This window comes from Penicillium riverlandense (assembly GCF_028828495.1).
Source record: "Penicillium riverlandense strain IBT 135883 chromosome Unknown utg000006l_segment0_segment0, whole genome shotgun sequence".
NCBI classification, from domain to species: domain Eukaryota; kingdom Fungi; phylum Ascomycota; class Eurotiomycetes; order Eurotiales; family Aspergillaceae; genus Penicillium; species Penicillium riverlandense.
Genome location: NW_026643197.1, coordinates 2,435,906 through 2,455,474, shown reverse-complemented (window position 1 = coordinate 2,455,474; position 19,569 = coordinate 2,435,906). Strand labels below are relative to the sequence as shown.

Sequence of the window (19,569 nt, the reverse complement as noted above, 5' to 3'; positions counted from 1 at the left end):
CCCGACAGATAAGGCGGGTGAGCCGTGGCCAGGGTCATCAAATTTATGTATCGGTTCGATCTCCCGAACAAGACAACCCCGATGAAATGAGTTTCTATTTGTCAAATTTCTCGAATTGAACACTTGGGTGAGTTCAAGATCCCTGTTAAGCTCCCTCGGCCCCGATGTTTCTTCCATTGGAAAGATAAAGCCATGTGCAGTCAAACTGATCCGAAGCAGCACCAGGCACCTTTTTAATTTCAACAATGAAAGACCCGATCCTCGCAAGCCACCCGGCGCCCTCAACCATAAGGCTTGCCAAGCTGCAAACCGAGCAGCAGAACTCGAACACTTCAAAGATTGACGAAGTCTCTTCCCTAGAGCTATGTCGTAGGTTCAAGTATCTGATGTAATACCCTCTGTCATAGGACTGAGTGATTCTTTTGCCATAGAGATCATCAACGAAGAAGACGCAACTATTGCCAAAGCCGTTAAGACTTGCCTACCTCAAGTTGCCCTTGCAATCGATGTGATCGTACCACACATACTTGCGGGCGGTCGGGTCATCTATGCCGGGGCTGGTACTAGTGGAAGGTATTCACTCAGCTTCCATGTCAGTGGTTGATAGTTGACTATTTATTATGATATAGATTAGGTGTCCTCGACGCATCTGAAATGTAAGTATACATCTTTCGGGCCAGTCATTGACAAAACTAACGAAGTCCCCAAGTCCACCCACATTCTCTGCACCGCCAGGACAGTTCATTGGATTGATAGCCGGCGGAGACCATGCTATCCGAAACGCGGTCGAAGGCGCCGAGGACTCAGAAGAAATGGGTGCGACTGACCTTGCGATGCTGTCCCCACCCTTAGGCGAGAACGACGTCCTTATAGGCATTGCCTCGTCGGGGCGGACCCCTTATGTTTTAGGAAGTATCAAATACGCAAGATCAGTCCGATCAGCCACGGTTGGTCTCGCTTGTGTGCATCCAAGCGCACTAGAGGGACTCTGTGACGTTTTGATTGAGTGTGTCACTGGCCCCGAAGTTGTGACTGGGAGTACTCGTCTCAAAGCGGGCACCGCGACCAAAATGGTATGACCTGCTATTTTCTGAAGTCAAATATCTTTAAAGCGGAATCTGGCCTAACAGTGGCGGCGGAGTTCAGATCTTGAATATGATTTCCACAGGCTCACAAATCCGAGCTGGGAAAACATACGGCAATCTGGTCAGACTATCTAGGTCATTTATCTCTCACTATTCTTCCAGAATGCTAATATGAACCCAGATGGTTGATCTGAAAATTTCAAATGAGAAGCTGCACGACCGAGCACGCCGCGTCGTTCGGGCCATCGTCCCCGAGACAGCCGTTTTTGACGTTAGTAGAGACGATGTCCTTGATGAGATATTGACCCGCTGTGATGGTCATGTCAAGCTCAGCATTCTCGTGGCTACCTCTGGATGTTCACCTGAGGAGGGCAGGGCAAAACTGCAAGCCTCAACGGGGTCGCTGAAAAGGGCATTAGAGATGGAGTAAAGGTGGTTCATGGATTAAGAGAGTTCTCTTGAAGGTTAACTAGCCACTATTTGTTTTAGAAGTGAAAGGAATCTATTAATTCCGTGCATCTCTGTTCTTTTACCAAGAAAACTGTCTACAAAAGTCTTTGAAAAGATTTTTTCTTTACCTGTCCTAGGCGCTAGGTTCCTCCGGGTCGACGGTTTTCGCCAAGATACATCATCGAGAACTTAGCGAATTTGCTAACCGTTATTATTGTTAGTTGACGGAGTACACAGTACGTAAGATTATCATTTTGCAGTGTTGGCATGAAAATCCACTCGTCAACAACTCTATAGGCGTTAAGGGCGCCCTGAGGCCATCTACGGATAACCCGTTGAATGGCCCCACCAGGACTCCGAGCCGATCTGAGCAGGGACGCCCTCCCACGCAACGGGGGTTCTGGTAGCCCACACATAAAACATCATGCGGTCAAGTGACTGATTCCGACCGCTTCGGGGAAATTTGGTGACTTCGTTTCGAGAGGTTACTACAACGTCCCTCGCCTAGCTTCCAACGCTGTGGACCTGAGCAAGCCGAGGACGTATGAATTGACCATCTCCACCGCAAATATTTGGTCAGGACGGGCATTTTCCCCGAACACGCTCAAGGATCCTTCTACTCTTCTTTTCTTTCATCCTTCCTACTTTCCTCTCTTACTTTTCTTTATTTTTGATTTAATAAAAGAAAAACGTCTACTACAAATACTTGGTCACCGCTGAAGTAAAGAAGTCAGCCAACATCATGGTCACTCTCAACGTCCTGGGATTGAACTGTGGCACCAGTGTGGATGGTAAGTCCCTGGCCTCTGCGCAGAGTGGAGAGACCAGATTCATACTGTGACTGTGTATCTAAACATCTTAATGTAGGTATTGATGTTGCTCATTGTCGTATATCTTCCATTCCATCGTCACGGGACGTGAAAATCGAACTTCTCTCGTACACAGAAGTCCCAGTCAACCCAGATATTCGCTCTCAGGTCCTTCGGCTATGTCGCCCTAACGCCGGACCTAACGCGGCTACCTCTATGGCTGAAATATGTGACCTCAATTTCGAGCTAGGAAGAGAGTTTACACGGGCAATCGAGGAGTCCCAGGTGGATCTGGCCCAAGTCGACCTCGTCGCGAGTCACGGACAGACACTATGGCACCAGCCTGTGGGGGAAAAGCGCTCGACGCTGCAGATGGCGGAGCCTGCCGTGATTTCCCATGGCACTAAAAGGTACGAGGAAGCCCAGAAGTGCCTCTATGGTAATTCATACATATACATATATTGACCACAGAGCAGGACAGTTGTCAGCGGGTTTCGGGTTGCTGAGCTAGCGGCCGGCCGGCAGGGTGCACCGTTGTCCGGCTTCTTCGAAGCTGGGCTCTTGTCTAATCCTGAACTGACACGTATTAGCCAAAATATTGGCGGCATAGGTAAGTGGATGAACGATGCAGCATTCCAAATTTCAGCCCTAACTGAGCCTGTGGAATCAGTCTATTGACGCTTAACATAGGGAATGCAACCGTCCTCCCAGCCAGCAGTTCAAAGGCCGGAGATTCTAAATCAAAATACTTCGCCTTTGATACCGGGCCTGGAAATGTCTTTATCGATGCTGCCATGCGTCTTCTAACAAACAACAAGGAGCATTTCGACTGCGATGGAACACTCGGCGCCCAAGGCGAAACAGAGATCGACAACTCAGTTGTCGAAGACTACTTGACTAGCGAGCCATACTTCCAACTTCAACCGCCAAAAACCACAGGGCGCGAACTCTTCTCAGACGATGTGGCTCGGGTACTTGTCGAAAAGATGCAATCATCCGGCAAAACCCCTGCGGCCATCATTGCCACTGTCACCCGTATCACAGCCGAGTCGATCGCCAGAGCATATGAGAACATCGTCTTGCCTCTTCTAGGCGAGGGTAGGAGGAACATTGACGAAATCTACATCTGTGGTGGCGGGGCCTACAACCCCAACATTCTCAAACACCTGAGGGCGCGCTTTCCCCAGAGTAGAGTTATGAGGCTTGGCGATGACGGTGGCCCTACAAAATTGGACCCCAGTGCTAAGGAAGCTGTTTTATTTGCGTTACTTGGTTTCCTGTGTGTTTGTGGCCGAAGCGTTCATGTTGCAATGGATGCAGAGACGGCAGAGTCGACCGTTATGGGTGTGGTTACCCCTGGAGAGAACTATCGGCATGTTATGGAAATGGTTGTTAGGGATCAAGAATTCGCGAAGGCGGGCATCTTGGGGAGTATTTTAATGTGATGATAAGTTATACCGTTATTATTGTTGGGATTTATTAGTTTGTTTACAGTTAAGCCAAAATTCCTTTTAATCATGTAGACCCGGATCTTTCTACTCTTAGACTGGCGGGTGTCTCAAGTGAGAGTACTCCGTTACTTTCGGATTCGAATGATAAATTCACGGGTGACTGACCACTTGGATTACGACGCCGCAAGTAAGCACGAGAGTAATGACTGGCCGTAACACCATTTGCGAACTTTTGCATACAAAAGTGTCATTCTAGCCTTAGTTCTTGTAAAACAAATAGCTTGCCCCCTTCGATGCGCTCTAGGATCATCCGTGGATAGTATTCCTCGTTATTTCAAAATCGATCCAGTAGCGCAAAGCAGTCAAGAATGAGTATCAGGAACAGGGCTTCGGCCTCGAGTGCGAGTGGTGGCTGGTGGCTCATACATTTCTATGACTGTCTAGGAATTCCTAGGTCCTCTTCTTACACCTAATGTCGTAAGAGTCACATGATTACAAGGCCGAATCAAATAGGGTTAGGCCAAGTTAAGTCTGGCGCGAGGTCTTGCCAGGCTGAGAGTGACCTGCTCACTGGCACCTGAGCAGTATTCCCCTCCTTCGTGGCCCTACTCGATTCACCGATACCTACACAGTGACTACACCTCGGAAAGCTATCTCTACATATATCTACCCTCCTCATACTCGGAAATGGTGAAGTTGCAGACTGTGTGTACACTGCTTGTGCCCTCTTTGGTTATTTGGTTGGGATACCGATACCTGGCCTATTCACACCCTCGCTATGCGAATCCTCAAGAACGACCCGACATGCTAACACGAATGGATTATGACCATATTACTTCCCAAAATCATTTCACAGACGAGCCGCAATTCTGGGCACGTTACGGCTCTGGACCTGGCGTTGCGGTTACAGGGTGGCCCTCTCAGGGAGGAATCTATACGCTACAGGTTTGTAGCCGCGTGGAACTAGAATTCTTAGAACTAGACCTATTCAACAACACTTTGCGCCCATCTGTATCCGATCCTGAGTGGCAGAACAAAGAGAATGCGCACTGTGATCGGAGTAAGTTATTACAACGTGTTCCTAAAGTGGATTTCTAATTCCTAATAGTGCGTCGCCTTGGTCCTACCTGGTGGAAGAGCGAATATGCACAATTTTATAGTGGGATGTTAGAATACTCTGAAGGGCGTGGGAACGGTATAAACAACTATATCCGCGCTGGTTGGCCCGCTGGAGGCGGAGTATGGGTTTTGCAGACAACAAGAGACGAAGCGAGCGAGAAAGGTTTAGCGAAGCTTCAAAACGCTAACACGATGGAAGAGCGGTGCGAGTTGATTGAAAAGTCAGGTGGCGTTTTTTATGAAGACCCTAAAGCTTGCCCGTATCTCGATCTTCCTTGATAGACCAGTCTGAGCTTTATGGACCGTGCTATAAGTTGACTTGTATTTCCTTAAGGGTATTCCTATTTGATACCACGTGATTTTCGTTTCGGTGATCCTGCTTTTGGGAGTGTTGATATATCGCTTCGGTCCGTTTAGATTCAGTTAGTGCCTTAATTGGATCTACTGTGTCACTTCTGCATCGTATCGTCATCGTCTCTTTCACCTAATCGATAGGCTTACTCTCTGGTAAGCTCCCTAGAATGGAAGCAGTGTGCCTGGGGCTGCAAGCATTATGGCCCCTGGCTCTGAGATTTTCGACCATTCATCTCTTATCTTCACGTCTACTGTACACGGTTTACGCCTCAAAAAACCACAAAGATATGAAGAACCCTGTTTATTGCAATGTTCAACAAAGTACTGTAACCCTGGCCCAGCGCCAGAACTGTGATGCTCTTGCTCCAAGACGCCTGCGCTAGAAAAAGTGGTCAAAAAAAGCAAATAGCTGGTAGTACGAGTCACGTCGTCAAAAATCTAATAGTCACAGAGATGGGACCACCCAACGGCAGATTCAACAAGACCGGTCAGTGAGACAAACGATCATGAGATCATCGGGTCGATATCGCCGTTGTTGGTCATCACCGTGTCGCTGGCTCCATTCTGGCTGGTGCCATTCTCATTACTGTTACTGTTACTGCTGCTGTTTTGGTTGCCAGACGAGCCATCCTGGGCATCGCCGACCAAACCGAGATCCAGCTTTTCGGGGATATCTTTCTTCGCATCGCGGGCCTTGTTCTCGGCGAACGCGCGCAGCTTCACGAGGTTCCGGAGACGGGCCTCTTTATTAACGCCCTGACTCTGCAGGATGGCTTCGTTGACGCGAGTCGCGATGTCCTTGCGCAGGCCCGGGTCTAGAAGAGCGGCGAGCGACGGGGCCAGGTTGTCGCTTGGAAAAATGAGTAGTGCGAGCGTCCGCTCCAGATCTTCCAGGAACTGGGGGTTCGTTGGTGCTCGTGGGGCGAGCTGGGATGTTGCAAACTCCAGTGCGGGACTGATATCGCCATCCGGGGTGGACGTGCAGGACCGGATCAGCTCTACCAGCTGCAGGCGCAGCAATGAGAAGTGCAGCGATGGGTTTTCATCGAGGATCTAAGATATGCTGGTTAGCCGTGGAACTTGGACAGCATAGACGATTACGTTGGTGATTGGAAACAAGATGTTGTTGCTCATACTGAGGACTGAAGATGAGTGTTTTTCCACAACACCCCCGAAGGGGATAGTTAGGAGTGGTGCATGAAACTGGTATAATCATAGCAAAGATGGGGGGAAGAGGGCAGAGAGTACACAAAACAGTGGTTCTTACCTGAGGATTCAGCTCGTTGATCTTCTCAATCGCCGCCTGGATGTTACCCGAGTGGATGGCCGTCCGGATCTCAACCCTTTCCTGGATGGATTCCAGATCTGTGCTAAGCTGGATATTGGCCTCGGCTGCGAATTTCTTCGCTGCAGCTGGGTAGCCGTTCGTGATCAGGTAGTCCATTACCAAGTAGTTGATGTCACTGTAACCTCAACGGTCAGCCATTTGCCGCAAAAGTCATGCAAGTCAAGGTTCGCCAAGATAAATGGAGAAATTTTTCAGAAACACAAGTTAAATATGTTCTCTACAAGGGGTTTCAGAGAGATTCCCAACTTGATTTCAAGGTACATCATGTGAAGGTGTCATGGGGGAGAGAGCGCCGGGAAAGGCGGCAACGATGGGGAGAACTCACGTTTTGGATGGTTTGACCTCGTCGACCTTGCGCTCGAACTGGTGCCAGATCGGCGTGGTCGTCGAGGGAGTACGAGACATCTGCGGTATGTTAAAGCCAGCAACCACGGGTGTCAATCCGGGCAGCATACAATATTGGCCGAAGACATGATGCCGGGGGACAGACAGCAAAGAGGTACTCAAAGCTATCCGTGGCTGAAACAATGTGTAGCCCTGCAGACGACGGCCATGGAGGAAGGGCAGAACGCTGGTTGAGGCAGACAAGGGAAGTGAAGTGTGTGAAGGGGAAAAGAAGAAAATGAGCGGAAAGAGCAAACGGGAAGAAAATGGACTGTGATTAGGTAAGCGCAACAAGCGAAGGTCACGCGCGCTAAGCCGGACGTGGATCACGTTGAGACGCATGGATTGATGCTACGTTAGGTAACTGATCGATTGCTGCATGCCTTGCTGGTGGCTTGGTCATGGAGTCGATCTCGCCTTTCTACTCCCACACCCCGGAGGTGCGCTACTGCCCGCCATGGCAAGACTTGAGCATTATTGGCATTGCCGGCAGCTCGGGGTCCGGCAAGACGTCGGTGGCCATGGAGATCGTGCGGTCATTGAATCTGCCGTGGGTGGTGATCCTCGTCATGGTACGTATTCTTTCTTCCGGGGTGTCTAGATTCTGGCTAACACGCGTCCCAGGACTCCTTTTACAAGTCGTTATCTCCAGAAGAGCATCGCTTGGCGCATGCCAATAATTACGACTTTGACTGTCCGGATTCGATCGATTTTGATCTTCTGGTGGAGACTCTCCGTGATTTAAAACAGGGGTGAGGGTTGCCCTGCGCAGCACAGTCTCGTCGGGTTGTGCTGACCGGAATATGATGCCAAGAAAAAAAGCCAATATTCCGATCTACTCCTTTGCTGAGCACCAGCGCCAACCCCAGACGACCACCCTCTACTCGCCTCGGGTGTTGATTCTAGAGGGAATCCTGGCACTTCACGATCCGAGAATCGTGGAAATGCTAGATGTCAAGGTACTGCTTCGGCCCCATTGGTTGAGAGGACTAGCACAGCTAATATAGTGGCTAGATCTTCGTGGAGGCGGATATGGATGTCTGCTTGGGTCGCAGAGGTACGTATTCCTTCAGTCCGGAGAATGACCCAGGCCACTGACGCGGAGGGACGCAGTCTTGCGAGATGTCCGCGAAAGAGGGCGAGACATTGAAGGAATCATCAAACAGTGGTTTGACTTTGTCAAGCCGTCGCTCAAGAGATACGTGGACCCCCAGCGAATTATCTCTGGTAGGCAAATCCCCCTTATCTCCTTTTTCATTTGTTTGCTATTCTAAAGTCCGTCTCTAGATATCATCATTCCACGTGGAATTGAAAACAAGACCGCCATCGGTTTGTCACTCTTGGGAATTCTTTGTGAGCTTAAATACAATACTAACCAAGTCAGACATGGTTGTCAAGCACATCCAGCGCAAACTTGCAGAAAAGTCCGAGGAGCATACCAAAGAGTTGCTCAAGCTCGGTCTAATAGCCGCCAAAGTCGATTTGCCCCCAAATGTGCATGTGATGCCCTCGACGAACCAGTTCCTGGGAATGAACACGATCCTGCAGAACCCCGAGACAGAACATGTTGACTTCGTGTTCTACTTTGATCGCCTTGCCTCCTTGCTGATTGAGAAGTGCGTATTTTGATGTCATCTGGTGTTTTTTCCATCGCCCCCTTACTAATAAGCTCCTCTCTCCCCAGAGCGTTGGACATGACTTCCTACGTCCCAACAAGCGTCGAAACTCCACAAGGCAACCACTACCTGGGCCTAACCCCCAAGGGCATCGTATCAGCCGTTGCCATCCTGCGCGGGGGCTCATGTTTAGAAACCGCTCTGAAGCGGACGATTCCCGACTGCATCACGGGCCGCTTATTGATTCAAACTAAAGAGAATGACGAGCCCGAGTTGCACTACTTGAAACTGCCCTCGCGCCTGGAAGAGCATTCCGCAGTCATGCTCCTCGACCCGCAGATGTCCAGCGGTGGTGCTGCGCTGATGGCTGTTAGGGTTTTGATTGACCATGGCGTGGACGAGAACAAGATCGTCTTCGTGACGTGTGCTGCTGGGGAGAGGGGTCTGAAGCGGTTGACTGCTGTGTATCCTCAGATCACGGTTGTTGTGGGTCGCATTGAGGAAGAGGGCGAGCCGCGGTGGATGGAGAGGCGGTATTTTGGATCCTGACCGCATATAGAGTTTGTACGGGCTAGTTAGCCAGAGGCGTTATTGTGCTACATGAACATAGTCTACTTTTCGCGAATGAGTCCTAAACATATATTTTTGTTGTAACATCCGTTGTTTAACGTGCTGACCTGTAGTTCCCAACACGGAAGTTGACAAATTTTATCCGAGGCAGTTGAACAATTGACGCAAATCTTGTTTGACACATATTCCGATTTGATCATTGCTCACAACTCTAGTTCCGAAACCTCGATCTTCTCTCACTCTCTTATACTTGTCTTGGCGACCGCCCTTAGTCCACCGCCTCGATTTCGCCGGCAGAAAAAAGAAAATTGTCTTCCAGATCCGAACTGTTCTTGTTTAACCATCCCTCAATCTTCGCAAGTCTGCCTACTCCCGTTGCAGCAAAGGAGAGCAAGATGGCTGGCCAAGACAAAAAAAAGTCAAAGAATACCGGCGCAAAAGCCGACGCCGGTCCAGTGATTAGTACGTGCCGCAGAATGCGCAAAAGAAATGGAAATGGAAATCACTAACACGAAAAAATCCTTACAGCCGATCCTCGATTTGCCAGTATCCAAACAGATCCTCGGTATCGCCTGCCGAGCAAGCGCCAGACGCATGTTAAACTCGACAAGCGGTTTGCGCACATGATGCGCGACAAGGACTTCTCCAGCAACGCCGCAGTGGACCGGTACGGACGGAAATTGGCAAAGGATGATACCAAGAAGCAGCTTGAGAAATTTTATCGTCTTGACGAGGACGAAGAAGATGATGAAGATGAGGCGAAATTTCTCAGCGCAGACGATGACGACGAAGTCCAGAAGGAGCTGAAACGGGTCGAGAGCAGACCATATGACCCTGCTCGCGACGGTGGATTTTCCTCGTCTTCTTCTTCGGAGGATAGTTCTAGTGAAGATGAGGACGAGGAAGACGAGGAAGCTATCGACGAGGGGGCCGAACTTGAGTTCCCCGATAAACAGCAGGCGAATGTCCCACTGGGTGATGTCACAGAGCGGATAGCTGTTGTCAACCTCGATTGGGATAATATCCGAGCTGAGGACTTGATGGCGGTGTTTTCAAGCTTTGTGCCTGCCGGAGGACGTGTGTCAAGGGTCGATGTGTACCCCAGCGAGTTTGGAAAGGAACGAATGGAGAAGGAAGAAACCGAGGGCCCGCCGAAAGAGATCTTCGCCTCCAACAACCAAGAGGACGCCGACGAAGATGAAGACGAAGAACTTGACTCGGATGAGGAGGAAGAACAAATTAAAAAGGCTATGTTGAAGAGTGACTCGGGCGAGGAGTTCAATTCTACGGAGCTCCGGCGTTACCAGCTCGAACGGTTGCGCTACTTCTACGCCATTCTCACGTTCTCGTCCAAGGATGTTGCCAAACACGTCTACGATCTGGTGGATGGCGCAGAGTATTTGTCCAGTGCCAACTTCTTCGACCTCCGTTTCGTGCCTGAGGACACTGACTTCTCGGATGACAAGCCTCGGGACCGGTGCTCCCGTATCCCCGATGGATACAAGCCCAACGAGTTTGTGACCGATGCGCTGCAGCACAGCAAGGTCAAATTGACGTGGGATGCAGACGACAAGTCCCGGAAGGAAGCTCAAGCGCGTGCGTTCCGAGGTTCGCGGCAAGAAATTGACGAAAACGACCTCAAAGCCTACCTTGGCAGCGACAGCTCCGAAGATGAAGACGAAGACGAGGAAGGTGGAGTGGAAGTGGTGGATAATACTACGGAGGGAGATTCCAGCACCAAGCTATCTAAACGGGAGGCGGAGCGACAACGCATGCGCGCGTTACTGGGGCTGAGTACGGAGCCTACTCGCTCCTCCAAGTCGAAGGCTCCCGTTGGAGAGATGGAAGTCACTTTTACTTCGGGGCTTGCTGGAGGTGTTCGGGACGACGGCATCTTTGAGAACGAACCTGAAATCGAAGAGAGCACGGTGGACAAATACGTGCGGAAGGAGCGCGAGCGCAAGAAGCGGAGAAAGGAAAAGCTCAAGGCCGTTAAACGCGGTGAGGATCCCACGGAGACGGAAGCTGTAGCCGACAAGGACACCCCTGTCACGACCGACGCACCAGAAGCGCACGAGGAAGACCTAGGCTTTAATGATCCATTCTTCGATGATCCCGACAGCAAGGCATCCTCGGCTGCTCGTCGCAAGGAAGAGAAGCGCAAGAAGCGTGCCGAGCGGGCTGCCGAGGAGGCCGCATCCGCTGCCCAACGGGCCGAGCTGGAGCTGCTCATGGTGGACGACAAAAAGGCCGAGATGAAACATTTCGATATGAACGAAATCGAAAAGGCCGAGAAGCAGGCACGGCGGAAGAAGGGCAAATCCAAGGGCAAAAGCAAGGAGGTCGCTGCTGCTGCGGACGACTTCAACGTGGATGTCAGCGATCCCCGGTTTTCGCGCCTGTTCGAGAGTCACGAGTTCGCCATCGATCCCACCAATCCCCGGTTTAAGGCGACATCCGGCATGAAGGCCCTGCTGGAGGAGAGTCGGAAGCGGCGGCGGACCGGGGATGACGGGGATGCCGAGGTAGTTGAAAGCAGTGGCAAGACCAAGAAACACAAAGCCAAAAAGGGAGGCGAGACAGAGGATTTGAAGCGACTGGTGGATAAGGTCAAGCGGCAGGCTAAGGCATAGTGCGGTGTACATACATGGGATAGGTAGCAAGTCATAGTTAAGGGGTTGCCAATTGGCCCAGAAGCAGCCGTGATCATGTGCCCACGGTTCACCGCCCTTTCTTCACTTCCCTTTCCCCGAGGCCTCTTTAGCCTTTCCCTTCTTCCCTCAAGACCTCTGTTGTCGTGGAACCCTTTTGTCTGAGAATTGTTAGTTATCCATCTCGGGATTCTGTCAGCGTCGTCTCTGTCGCGTGTGTATGTCTTGTCGCTGCAGGCACCAATTGCGGATCCCCACGCCCCACTCGCTGCAGGCCATCCCACTTTCTCCTCCCCTCCAACTACGACGGCTTTGTCTCGACTCAACCACTGCTTGCCATTCGCCCATCTCTTCTCCTCTCTTTTGACGATGCTTCTGATCCGGTGGAATTAAGCAATGGGTAAGATGCAGTCTAGTCTTGCCTAGCTGTCTGACTACCCACCGTTGTTACACTGCATATCTCGACGTTTTTGGTTCCCTGCGATTCCGAGCTTTTTTCGTTGCATTGTACTCCATCATGCTGGGCCGACTCCTAAGCACAGCAGCTTCGACCTTGAACCCTGCTGCCTACTCGAATCGAAACCACGGGACACCCCTTGAATCGGTGACCGAGGAAGAACACACCTCCAGCCTCCTCTTCCCCGATGCTAGCCTCCTCCGACGCTCCAACACCCATGCTTATCCGCTGCAAACTACCTTCACATCTCCGAATGCCTCGACCGCAGGGGCCTACGATGACCGCGGGGGGTTGGAATTGGATGCCATCAAAGACTTTCGTGTAATTGTCGCCCAGAATGCCCTGGGCGATCGGGACGCATGCGTTTTGCTCGACACCCGATCCTCATCCGGTTCGGCCCCCACTGGTCTTGGAATAGATTCACAGGGCGTCGAACAAACGGGGACCAAGCACACCCGCGCAGTATCGAGCCTCTCGCGCGGATCCCGTCGAAATTATCTCACCCAGTCCGCCGTTGTCGAGTCGGGTCCCCTCCCCGCCGCAGCAGATGCCCGTCGATCAATACCGGCAAGCCCTGGCGCCTTCTCGCGGGCTCGTGGCCGCAGCTCCACCATGGCACTGGCAGGAACGTGGCACGAAGGTCAATCCCGACATGCAGTCGATTCGAACGACACGGGCCTTCTAAACTGCATATTCGGCAGCAGTGCTTTCAGCTACCGGGGTTCATCCACGAAAATGCACATCATATCTGCCGATGAGGAACCAGGTGCTGCGACTAGTGGCTCACCTGCACGAAGCCCTCTTGCTCGTGCCTACACCACTCCCAGCTCTTCAGGAATGATGGGGGCTGCCCGTGGCGCGGACGGCAAGACGCCCTCCAAAGTTACCGTTCTTTTGACTCGTATGTTCAGTGTTAACTTACCGGAAGGGGCTGAGGCATCGGCTGAGCGATATGACTATGCCAATGGTATCTACCAGGAGTCTCTGCCGGATTTGGGATTCCCCTTCCCGGACGTCTCCAAGCGCAAGAAAATCAAAGAGAAGAAAACGCCAATGTATGCCGTGGCCATTACAATCCAGATTCCTCTGCTGGCACGCAATTCGGGACGGCCTGTATCACGATTTAGCACTCTGAGCCCAGACTCTCCCCGGCCTGGTTTGTCCAGTTCTTTGGACTCGGATTACCGTTGGCCAGTATTCCTTGACGATAGCCTGTCTTCCGCGTCTCCACCTGCCAGCTTGGATGAACGTCTGGACCTGCTTGTCGATCACTGGGATGTCATTACCCGCACACTGTCTCACCTGGAAAGACTTGCCAGAAATGAGATCCTCTTCCTTCTGAGAAAAGTGGACTCTTTGAGTGGACCGCACCCGAAACCCGCTAAACCCCCGAATATGCAACGGACCAACCAAACCATTGTTCATCTTCCGGCGAACATCCTCTCGGTGAACTCCAAGCTCAAGGATGAGGCTCTCCGCAGTACACGCCGCATCAGTTTGGCCCTCCAGACACCCTACGTGGTGACTGGTCAAAGCCGCTGGGGTGTCTGGCGAGAGGAAGGCCGTTCGATTGTGCGTGGTCTCGGGGACAAAGAGCACAGCTTTTTCTTCTTGGTTCTTCTCACATCATTCTTGGGAAACCACACCGAGTGGCTTAATGCATTGGGGCCCGACTGGTATCGGCGTCGCCATCACCAGCAGCAAAAGTCCCAGCAGGACACCGATCCCATTGTCTCAAGCAGAACTGTCATCATTTGCCCAGACAAAATGACCGCGCGCCGGCTTATTTTCTTGCTGTCCGCATTTCTCCCATCTAAACAACGCCTTGACCCGTTGCCGTCCCCTCTCCGTCCTGGTACCTCGGCTTCCATGCGAGCCATCTCGCAAAGCCCGCCGGCCGTACCTGTGCTTCGCCAGGAGTCTCTTCGACGAGCAATTGAGCGGCGTGCTCGTGCACAGCGGCAGTTTCTAGGTGATGACGACTATCATCGACGATCTGTGAGCGCGGGATCCCAGGATACAAACCAGCGATCGCTGGAGAATGATTTAACTCCGACCTCAGAGCACATATCAAACCGCAGAGGGTCTGATGCTCGCTCGATCAGGACCCTTGGCCCAAGTGCCCAAGCTAAGGATGCCCGGGCTAAGAATACCAGTGGGGCAACAATCTCCATTACATCCCAGAGCAGCATGGTCCCTGTACCGCATTTCGCATCACAGCAAAGCCGGTCTAGCCAGAGAAGAATAGACCACAGTGCCACTGATGCAAACGAAAGTCTAGCATCGGAGAATCTGCTGAAGAGCCTACAACGAAGCGATAGCTCGGTACTGAGCTCGAATGGAAGTGCTCCCTCCAACGGGAGCGGATGGGGAGGTCTATTCTCCGGATTGTGGAGCTCGCGGCAGGAGTCATCAGAAGGGACTGAGCCATACTCCCCTTCTCATGATCGTAAACGGTCTGTCTCGACAATTGCCGGCCCACCCATGCGTGGACCAACCACTCTAAGCCAAATGGTCAAAGATGTCGCCGAGGATGAAACGGAACACCGCCCTGAGACAGCACCGAGTGGTAATATCTCGATTCCTGCCACATCACCATCTGCCCCTCACGGGTCCGAAGACGAGTCGCCGGAACCATCATCCCTTACCAGCCAAGTTCGTGAGTCCCCGCTGAAGATGTCCGTACGCGCGGAGGAAGGCGTGGTCGATGTCGATGTCCCACTGCCTGGATTCTTGTCCCTTTCTTCCTCGGGCGATTCGACGGTCGCTTCGCCCAAGAAGACTCGGACATCGGTCACAAGCGTTGATGCTATCGCCTCGACGCATAGCAGCGGCTCGGGATTCCACTGTGGCCCGAAGGACAATGATGGTCTCAACATTCACGTCGCTGGCTGGTTAAAATTGTTCCATGAAGACTTTTCGCTTCAAGCTGTACGCCCGTACGCTGCTTTGGAGAATGATATCAAGCGTGCGATGCAAGCCGAGCCCGCTCCGTACTTGCCATCCACACCTGCCTTCACACCCGAAGTGGACGGAACTGGGAAGTGGGTAGATGTTGCGACGACCTTGATCGCAGATACACGAACCTCCACCGTGAAGCGACTTCGACTGAAACGAAAAATCAACGTCGGCCACGGTCTCGGACACGCTCAAAGTCCCCCCTCGCCATCCAATGCGTTTTACGCAGGCAGCAGTCGCCAAATGACTGGAAGTGCTGCGTCTTCTGCGCATCTTGGTGGTTTCTTTTCCGGGTCCGGGAAGTCCTCCGGCAGCAACATTATTGAAAGTCAGGATCCGAATGTTGTGGAAGAGCGATTCGTTGAGGAACCTGTTATGGACCTTGATGGTACACTTGTCGATGCGGTGGAGCGGGTCCTCGCACAAAGCGGCTACTCGTCCCTCGCACATTCGCGAGCCCCATCTCCCAACCGCACTCGCCGCGGTGAGGACAAGGGGGAAGCACCACCCCCCGCGGCGAAGATGCGCCTCCCCTCGAAGTTCCTCGCGCTGAGTGTCGTAAGATGGTTCTCGGGGCTTTGGAAGAGGTCGTCCGCAGCGTTACAGCCGAACATTGCCGTGAGGATGCGGACGAGGACGAGATCGCCCTTGCTGATCGAGAGCGCAACAGGTCTCTGGCCGGCGCTGACAACACCCTGCGAGAGGGAATTCGCAAATGGCTGGTTGATGTCGAGGAAGCATGGTGATCTTGTCATTATGCCTGGATATCGAAACAAGGCCCAGATTCCTGGAGGTCCTCGCCGATCGCTCTTTTCATTATTCTTCCGCAATGTACCTTTCCCTCTGCTTTCTTTCTCCTTCAACCCTGTTAGCTGCCAGCCTCAACTTGGCATTTTGTTTTTCTTTAACCCCCTTTGGATTCTGTTGTTTCATTTGCAGATTACTCGAGCTGCGGCTTTTGATACTTTCTTGTCCTTTGATTTGTTTTTTGAGTGTGCATTTTGGCCTTGTTTGATTATGATACCCACTTTTTGTTGAAGCCTAACTTTTTAATCTTTCCGTGGAGGCTAACGCCGCACCAACTGCATGCAAATTCAAATTCAACCGTCGAACAATAGATGACGAGATTCAATTTCTATGTCTGGTAGCAGTTTTACAGCCCTATCTGGACAATCTTCACCGAATGTCCCTCGGCCTCAATCGTCTTCCCATCCGCGGCATGGCGAACACGAATCGTCTTCAAGACCTGATCAGTCTGACCAGGGTCAACAATATCCACGACCGTTTCCCCGCTCAGCTGGCCATTAACCAACAACTCGATGCCCGTCAACGCATCATCCTGCGGTGCCTTCAACGCCGGATTACGCGGCGTCACCGAGCTGGGGCGGATCAGAATCGGCATTGTGTCGAAATCATGAGTCTCCGTGTACCAGCGTCCAGACTCGTAGGACTTGGAGTGATCAAACCACGACACCCATTTGCCACGCTCATCGTCCGCCGAGCGAGGCACGTAGAACGTAACCTCGCCATCCTCCGAGAAGACAGGCGCAATAAGCAGATTGGGGCCGAACAGATACTGCGTGTCAATAGCGTACGTGGACAGGTCATCGGGAAACTCCAGGAAAAGCGGCCGCATCAGTGGGGTACCGCTTGCATGGCCGCGCAGCGCCTCAAGGAGAATATACGGCGTCAGAGTGATCTTCCGACGAACGCAGTCACGCAGCACAGCCGAGCAATCCTCGCCGTAGATCCACGGCACGCGGAACGACGACGACCCGTGCAACCGCGAGTGCGACGACAGAAGTCCAAACTGTACCCACCGCTTGTACAGTGCCGGTGGCGGCGTGCCTTCGAACCCGCCAATATCAGACGCCCAGAAGATATACCCGGACAGCATCAGGCTCAGCCCGCCACGCAGCGACTCGGCCATCGCCTCGAATGTGCTCTCGCAGTCGCCGCCCCAGTGCACGGGATACTTCTGTCCGCCTGGCGCACTGCTGCGTGCGAATAGGAGGCCCTGGTTGTGGCCTACACGCGCGTTCAGCGTCTCGAAGACTTCTTTGTTGTACAGCAGGGCGTAGTAGTTGTGCATGCGTGTTGGGTCGGAGCCATCGTGGTATGTCACTCCCTTGACGGGTATCCGCTCTGCAAAGTCGGTCTTGAAACTGTCCACGCCCATTTCCATTAGTCGTTCTAGGTGACGGCGGTACCACGCACAGGCGGCTGGATTTGTGAAGTCGATGATGGCCATTCCCGCTTGCCAGAAGTCCCATTGCCACACAGAGCCGTCGGTCCGCTGTATGTTATAGCATCAGTTAGATATCTGATCTGTGGACTTTGTTGGATGCATCCATGTATACATACCTTGATGAAGTACCCGTTCTTCTTGCCTTCTTCGAACAGCGGGGACGCCTGGCCCACGTAGGGATTGATCCACACACTGATGCGCAGTCCGCGATCTTTCAGCCGCTGCATGTAAGCCCCGGCATCGGGGAACATGTCAGAGTCGAACTCAAAGTCGCACCATTGGTACGATTTCATCCAGAAACAGTCGAAGTGGAAGACGCCCAGCGGGATATCTCTGTCTCGGAAACCATCCAGGAAGCCAGTGACGGTTTCCTCGTCGTAGTTCGTGGTGAAACCTGGTTATAAAAGTTAGACTGACAAATGAGAAGCAAAGAGAAACCCACTGGTTGTAAGCCACAGATTATAGCTCCAAGAAGGAACAAGTCCAGGTTTCCCTGTCAGGTCCGTATACCTCTTTAGGATCTCCTTCGGAGTCGCCCCGTAAACGACAAAGTACTCAATCTCCTCTCCAGGAACAGAGATATTGACCCTCGTCGTCCGCTCCGACTGAACCTCAAGACTAACCTTACCCGGATGGTTCACAAACACACCGTACCCCTTAGAGCTAATATAGAATGGAATATTCTTGTACGCCAGCTCAGACGAGGTGCCACCATCCTCGTTCCAGATATCCACCGTCTGACCATTCTTGACCAGCGGGCCAAACCGCTCGCCTAGTCCGTAGACTTTCTCGCCCACGCCCAGATCCAGCTCCGCGAGCATGTAGCCCTGTCGCTCGGCATAGATGCCGTCTTCGAACCGGTATTTATCTGCCTTTTGGTCTCCGACGTACCCGATGGACCGCCAAGAGTGGCCTGTGAGTTTCTTGCCGTTGGGTGAGCTGAAGATGAAGTCTAGCTCATTGGGTGCGACGTTGACGCCCAGATGAAGTGGCCCACTGGCATAGCTCAATTTGTTCTCATCTTTGTCATGGCTGATCTTGGTGTGTCCCTTGCTAGTATTAAGTTGGTAATGGGGGCCTCGGTCGACTTCTCCTGCCCTAGTGACAAAATTCAGTGTCTTCATCATACATCATTTATCTGGATTAGCTCACCAATGCACTAGTTTAACCCCAACAATCCCTTCTAATGGCGACGTGATCTGCGCCGATACAGTTGCTGTTCTCAGAAAAGGGTTGTTAGCTGCTGACTTCCACCCAACGGTCTCACGCAGACGCACCCGAATTGAGTGTATCTCCTCGACTCCTCTGCGCCTTGTTCAGCAACAGCTGAACCGTTTCATCCTGGATGCTCAATCGCTCGACATTGCTCATCCAGTCAATCCGGATGCCCTCCTATCGACAGCGTCAATATTCCCCGCACCCCGCAAAGATCGATCCTCCGTGCCGTCTCATACCTGCAGACACCACATGCCCTCGGTGAACTTCATGTTGCCAGTGAAAGTAGTCCGAATATTTCCCGGATTTTGCTCAACTGGTTGAGGAATACAACGAGGAAAAGAAGAAAAGGATTGAAAAGCGAGCGCAAAAAAAGAGAATGGAGCCTCCACTCAAATGCCAAATTGGAAACGGACCGTCGTCCGACATGCCCAAATTGTGGTTGGCTCGTACACGGGGATTGGTGGAGAGTTACCTGATCTAGCTGCTATTCCAACTTTAGCTAAATCCCGCGGGAGGTTGGGGTAATATGGTGGGATGTTTGTCAGTAGCACATAGCGGGGCATTTAATTTAGGTTGTCTATAACGTAACCCAGTTCAATGTAGCGACCGGATGGCTGTTGATCCATTTGAGATAGCATGATATGTCCACCAACCAGGTGAGTCTCGGCTGAACTGGTGTAATCTGGCTGAATCACTGTGCTGGCATGCCCTTGGCGTCGATGGAGGCGTTTTCGGCTGTCGTTATCAGCACACTCTATCTTCGATTGACGGCTGAAGGGCCAAAGATAAGGATTTGACTAAATTTAGCATTAGTGAGAATGCATGCAAGGTATTTTGAGCTTTAGGGATCC

The 19,569-nt window shown here is 52.0% G+C and overlaps 8 protein-coding genes across 8 annotated transcripts; 6 read left to right on the top strand and 2 right to left on the bottom strand.

Annotated features, from left to right (window-relative positions):
• Positions 1 to 245: 245 nt before the first annotated feature.
• Positions 246 to 1,515, top strand: N7474_007195 (N-acetylmuramic acid 6-phosphate etherase; the record flags this gene model as incomplete). Its single annotated transcript, XM_057198605.1, has 5 exons — positions 246 to 369; positions 432 to 573; positions 630 to 656; positions 710 to 1,073; positions 1,267 to 1,515. 5 exons carry the CDS (start codon positions 246 to 248, stop codon positions 1,513 to 1,515), a joined length of 906 nt encoding a protein of 301 aa, XP_057052045.1.
• A 762-nt stretch (positions 1,516 to 2,277) lies between these two features.
• N7474_007194 (Anhydro-N-acetylmuramic acid kinase) lies at positions 2,278 to 3,789 on the top strand (the record flags this gene model as incomplete). The annotated part of the gene is made up of 4 exons (XM_057198604.1): positions 2,278 to 2,326; positions 2,403 to 2,754; positions 2,821 to 2,954; positions 3,035 to 3,789. 4 exons carry the CDS (start codon positions 2,278 to 2,280, stop codon positions 3,787 to 3,789), a joined length of 1,290 nt encoding a protein of 429 aa, XP_057052044.1.
• Positions 3,790 to 4,482: 693 nt separating this feature from the next.
• On the top strand, positions 4,483 to 5,193 carry N7474_007193 (uncharacterized protein; the record flags this gene model as incomplete). Its single annotated transcript, XM_057198603.1, has 2 exons — positions 4,483 to 4,855; positions 4,904 to 5,193. The coding sequence occupies 2 exons, from the start codon at positions 4,483 to 4,485 to the stop codon at positions 5,191 to 5,193; spliced, it is 663 nt and encodes a 220-aa protein (XP_057052043.1).
• A 579-nt stretch (positions 5,194 to 5,772) lies between these two features.
• Positions 5,773 to 7,021, bottom strand: N7474_007192 (glucose-induced degradation complex GID8; the record flags this gene model as incomplete). The annotated part of the gene is made up of 3 exons (XM_057198602.1): positions 5,773 to 6,321; positions 6,536 to 6,731; positions 6,942 to 7,021. The coding sequence occupies 3 exons, from the start codon at positions 7,019 to 7,021 to the stop codon at positions 5,773 to 5,775; spliced, it is 825 nt and encodes a 274-aa protein (XP_057052042.1).
• A 1,365-nt stretch (positions 7,022 to 8,386) lies between these two features.
• N7474_007191 (Uridine kinase) lies at positions 8,387 to 9,165 on the top strand (the record flags this gene model as incomplete). The annotated part of the gene is made up of 2 exons (XM_057198601.1): positions 8,387 to 8,616; positions 8,685 to 9,165. 2 exons carry the CDS (start codon positions 8,387 to 8,389, stop codon positions 9,163 to 9,165), a joined length of 711 nt encoding a protein of 236 aa, XP_057052041.1.
• Positions 9,166 to 9,581: 416 nt separating this feature from the next.
• N7474_007190 (pre-rRNA-processing protein ESF1) lies at positions 9,582 to 11,819 on the top strand (the record flags this gene model as incomplete). Its single annotated transcript, XM_057198600.1, has 2 exons — positions 9,582 to 9,648; positions 9,715 to 11,819. 2 exons carry the CDS (start codon positions 9,582 to 9,584, stop codon positions 11,817 to 11,819), a joined length of 2,172 nt encoding a protein of 723 aa, XP_057052040.1.
• A 535-nt stretch (positions 11,820 to 12,354) lies between these two features.
• On the top strand, positions 12,355 to 15,998 carry N7474_007189 (uncharacterized protein; the record flags this gene model as incomplete). The annotated part of the gene is made up of 2 exons (XM_057198599.1): positions 12,355 to 15,805; positions 15,859 to 15,998. 2 exons carry the CDS (start codon positions 12,355 to 12,357, stop codon positions 15,996 to 15,998), a joined length of 3,591 nt encoding a protein of 1,196 aa, XP_057052039.1.
• Positions 15,999 to 16,405: 407 nt separating this feature from the next.
• On the bottom strand, positions 16,406 to 18,987 carry N7474_007188 (putative sugar hydrolase; the record flags this gene model as incomplete). The annotated part of the gene is made up of 6 exons (XM_057198598.1): positions 16,406 to 17,548; positions 17,617 to 17,894; positions 17,943 to 18,598; positions 18,653 to 18,716; positions 18,778 to 18,892; positions 18,955 to 18,987. The coding sequence occupies 6 exons, from the start codon at positions 18,985 to 18,987 to the stop codon at positions 16,406 to 16,408; spliced, it is 2,289 nt and encodes a 762-aa protein (XP_057052038.1).
• Between the last annotated feature and the right edge of the window lie 582 nt (positions 18,988 to 19,569).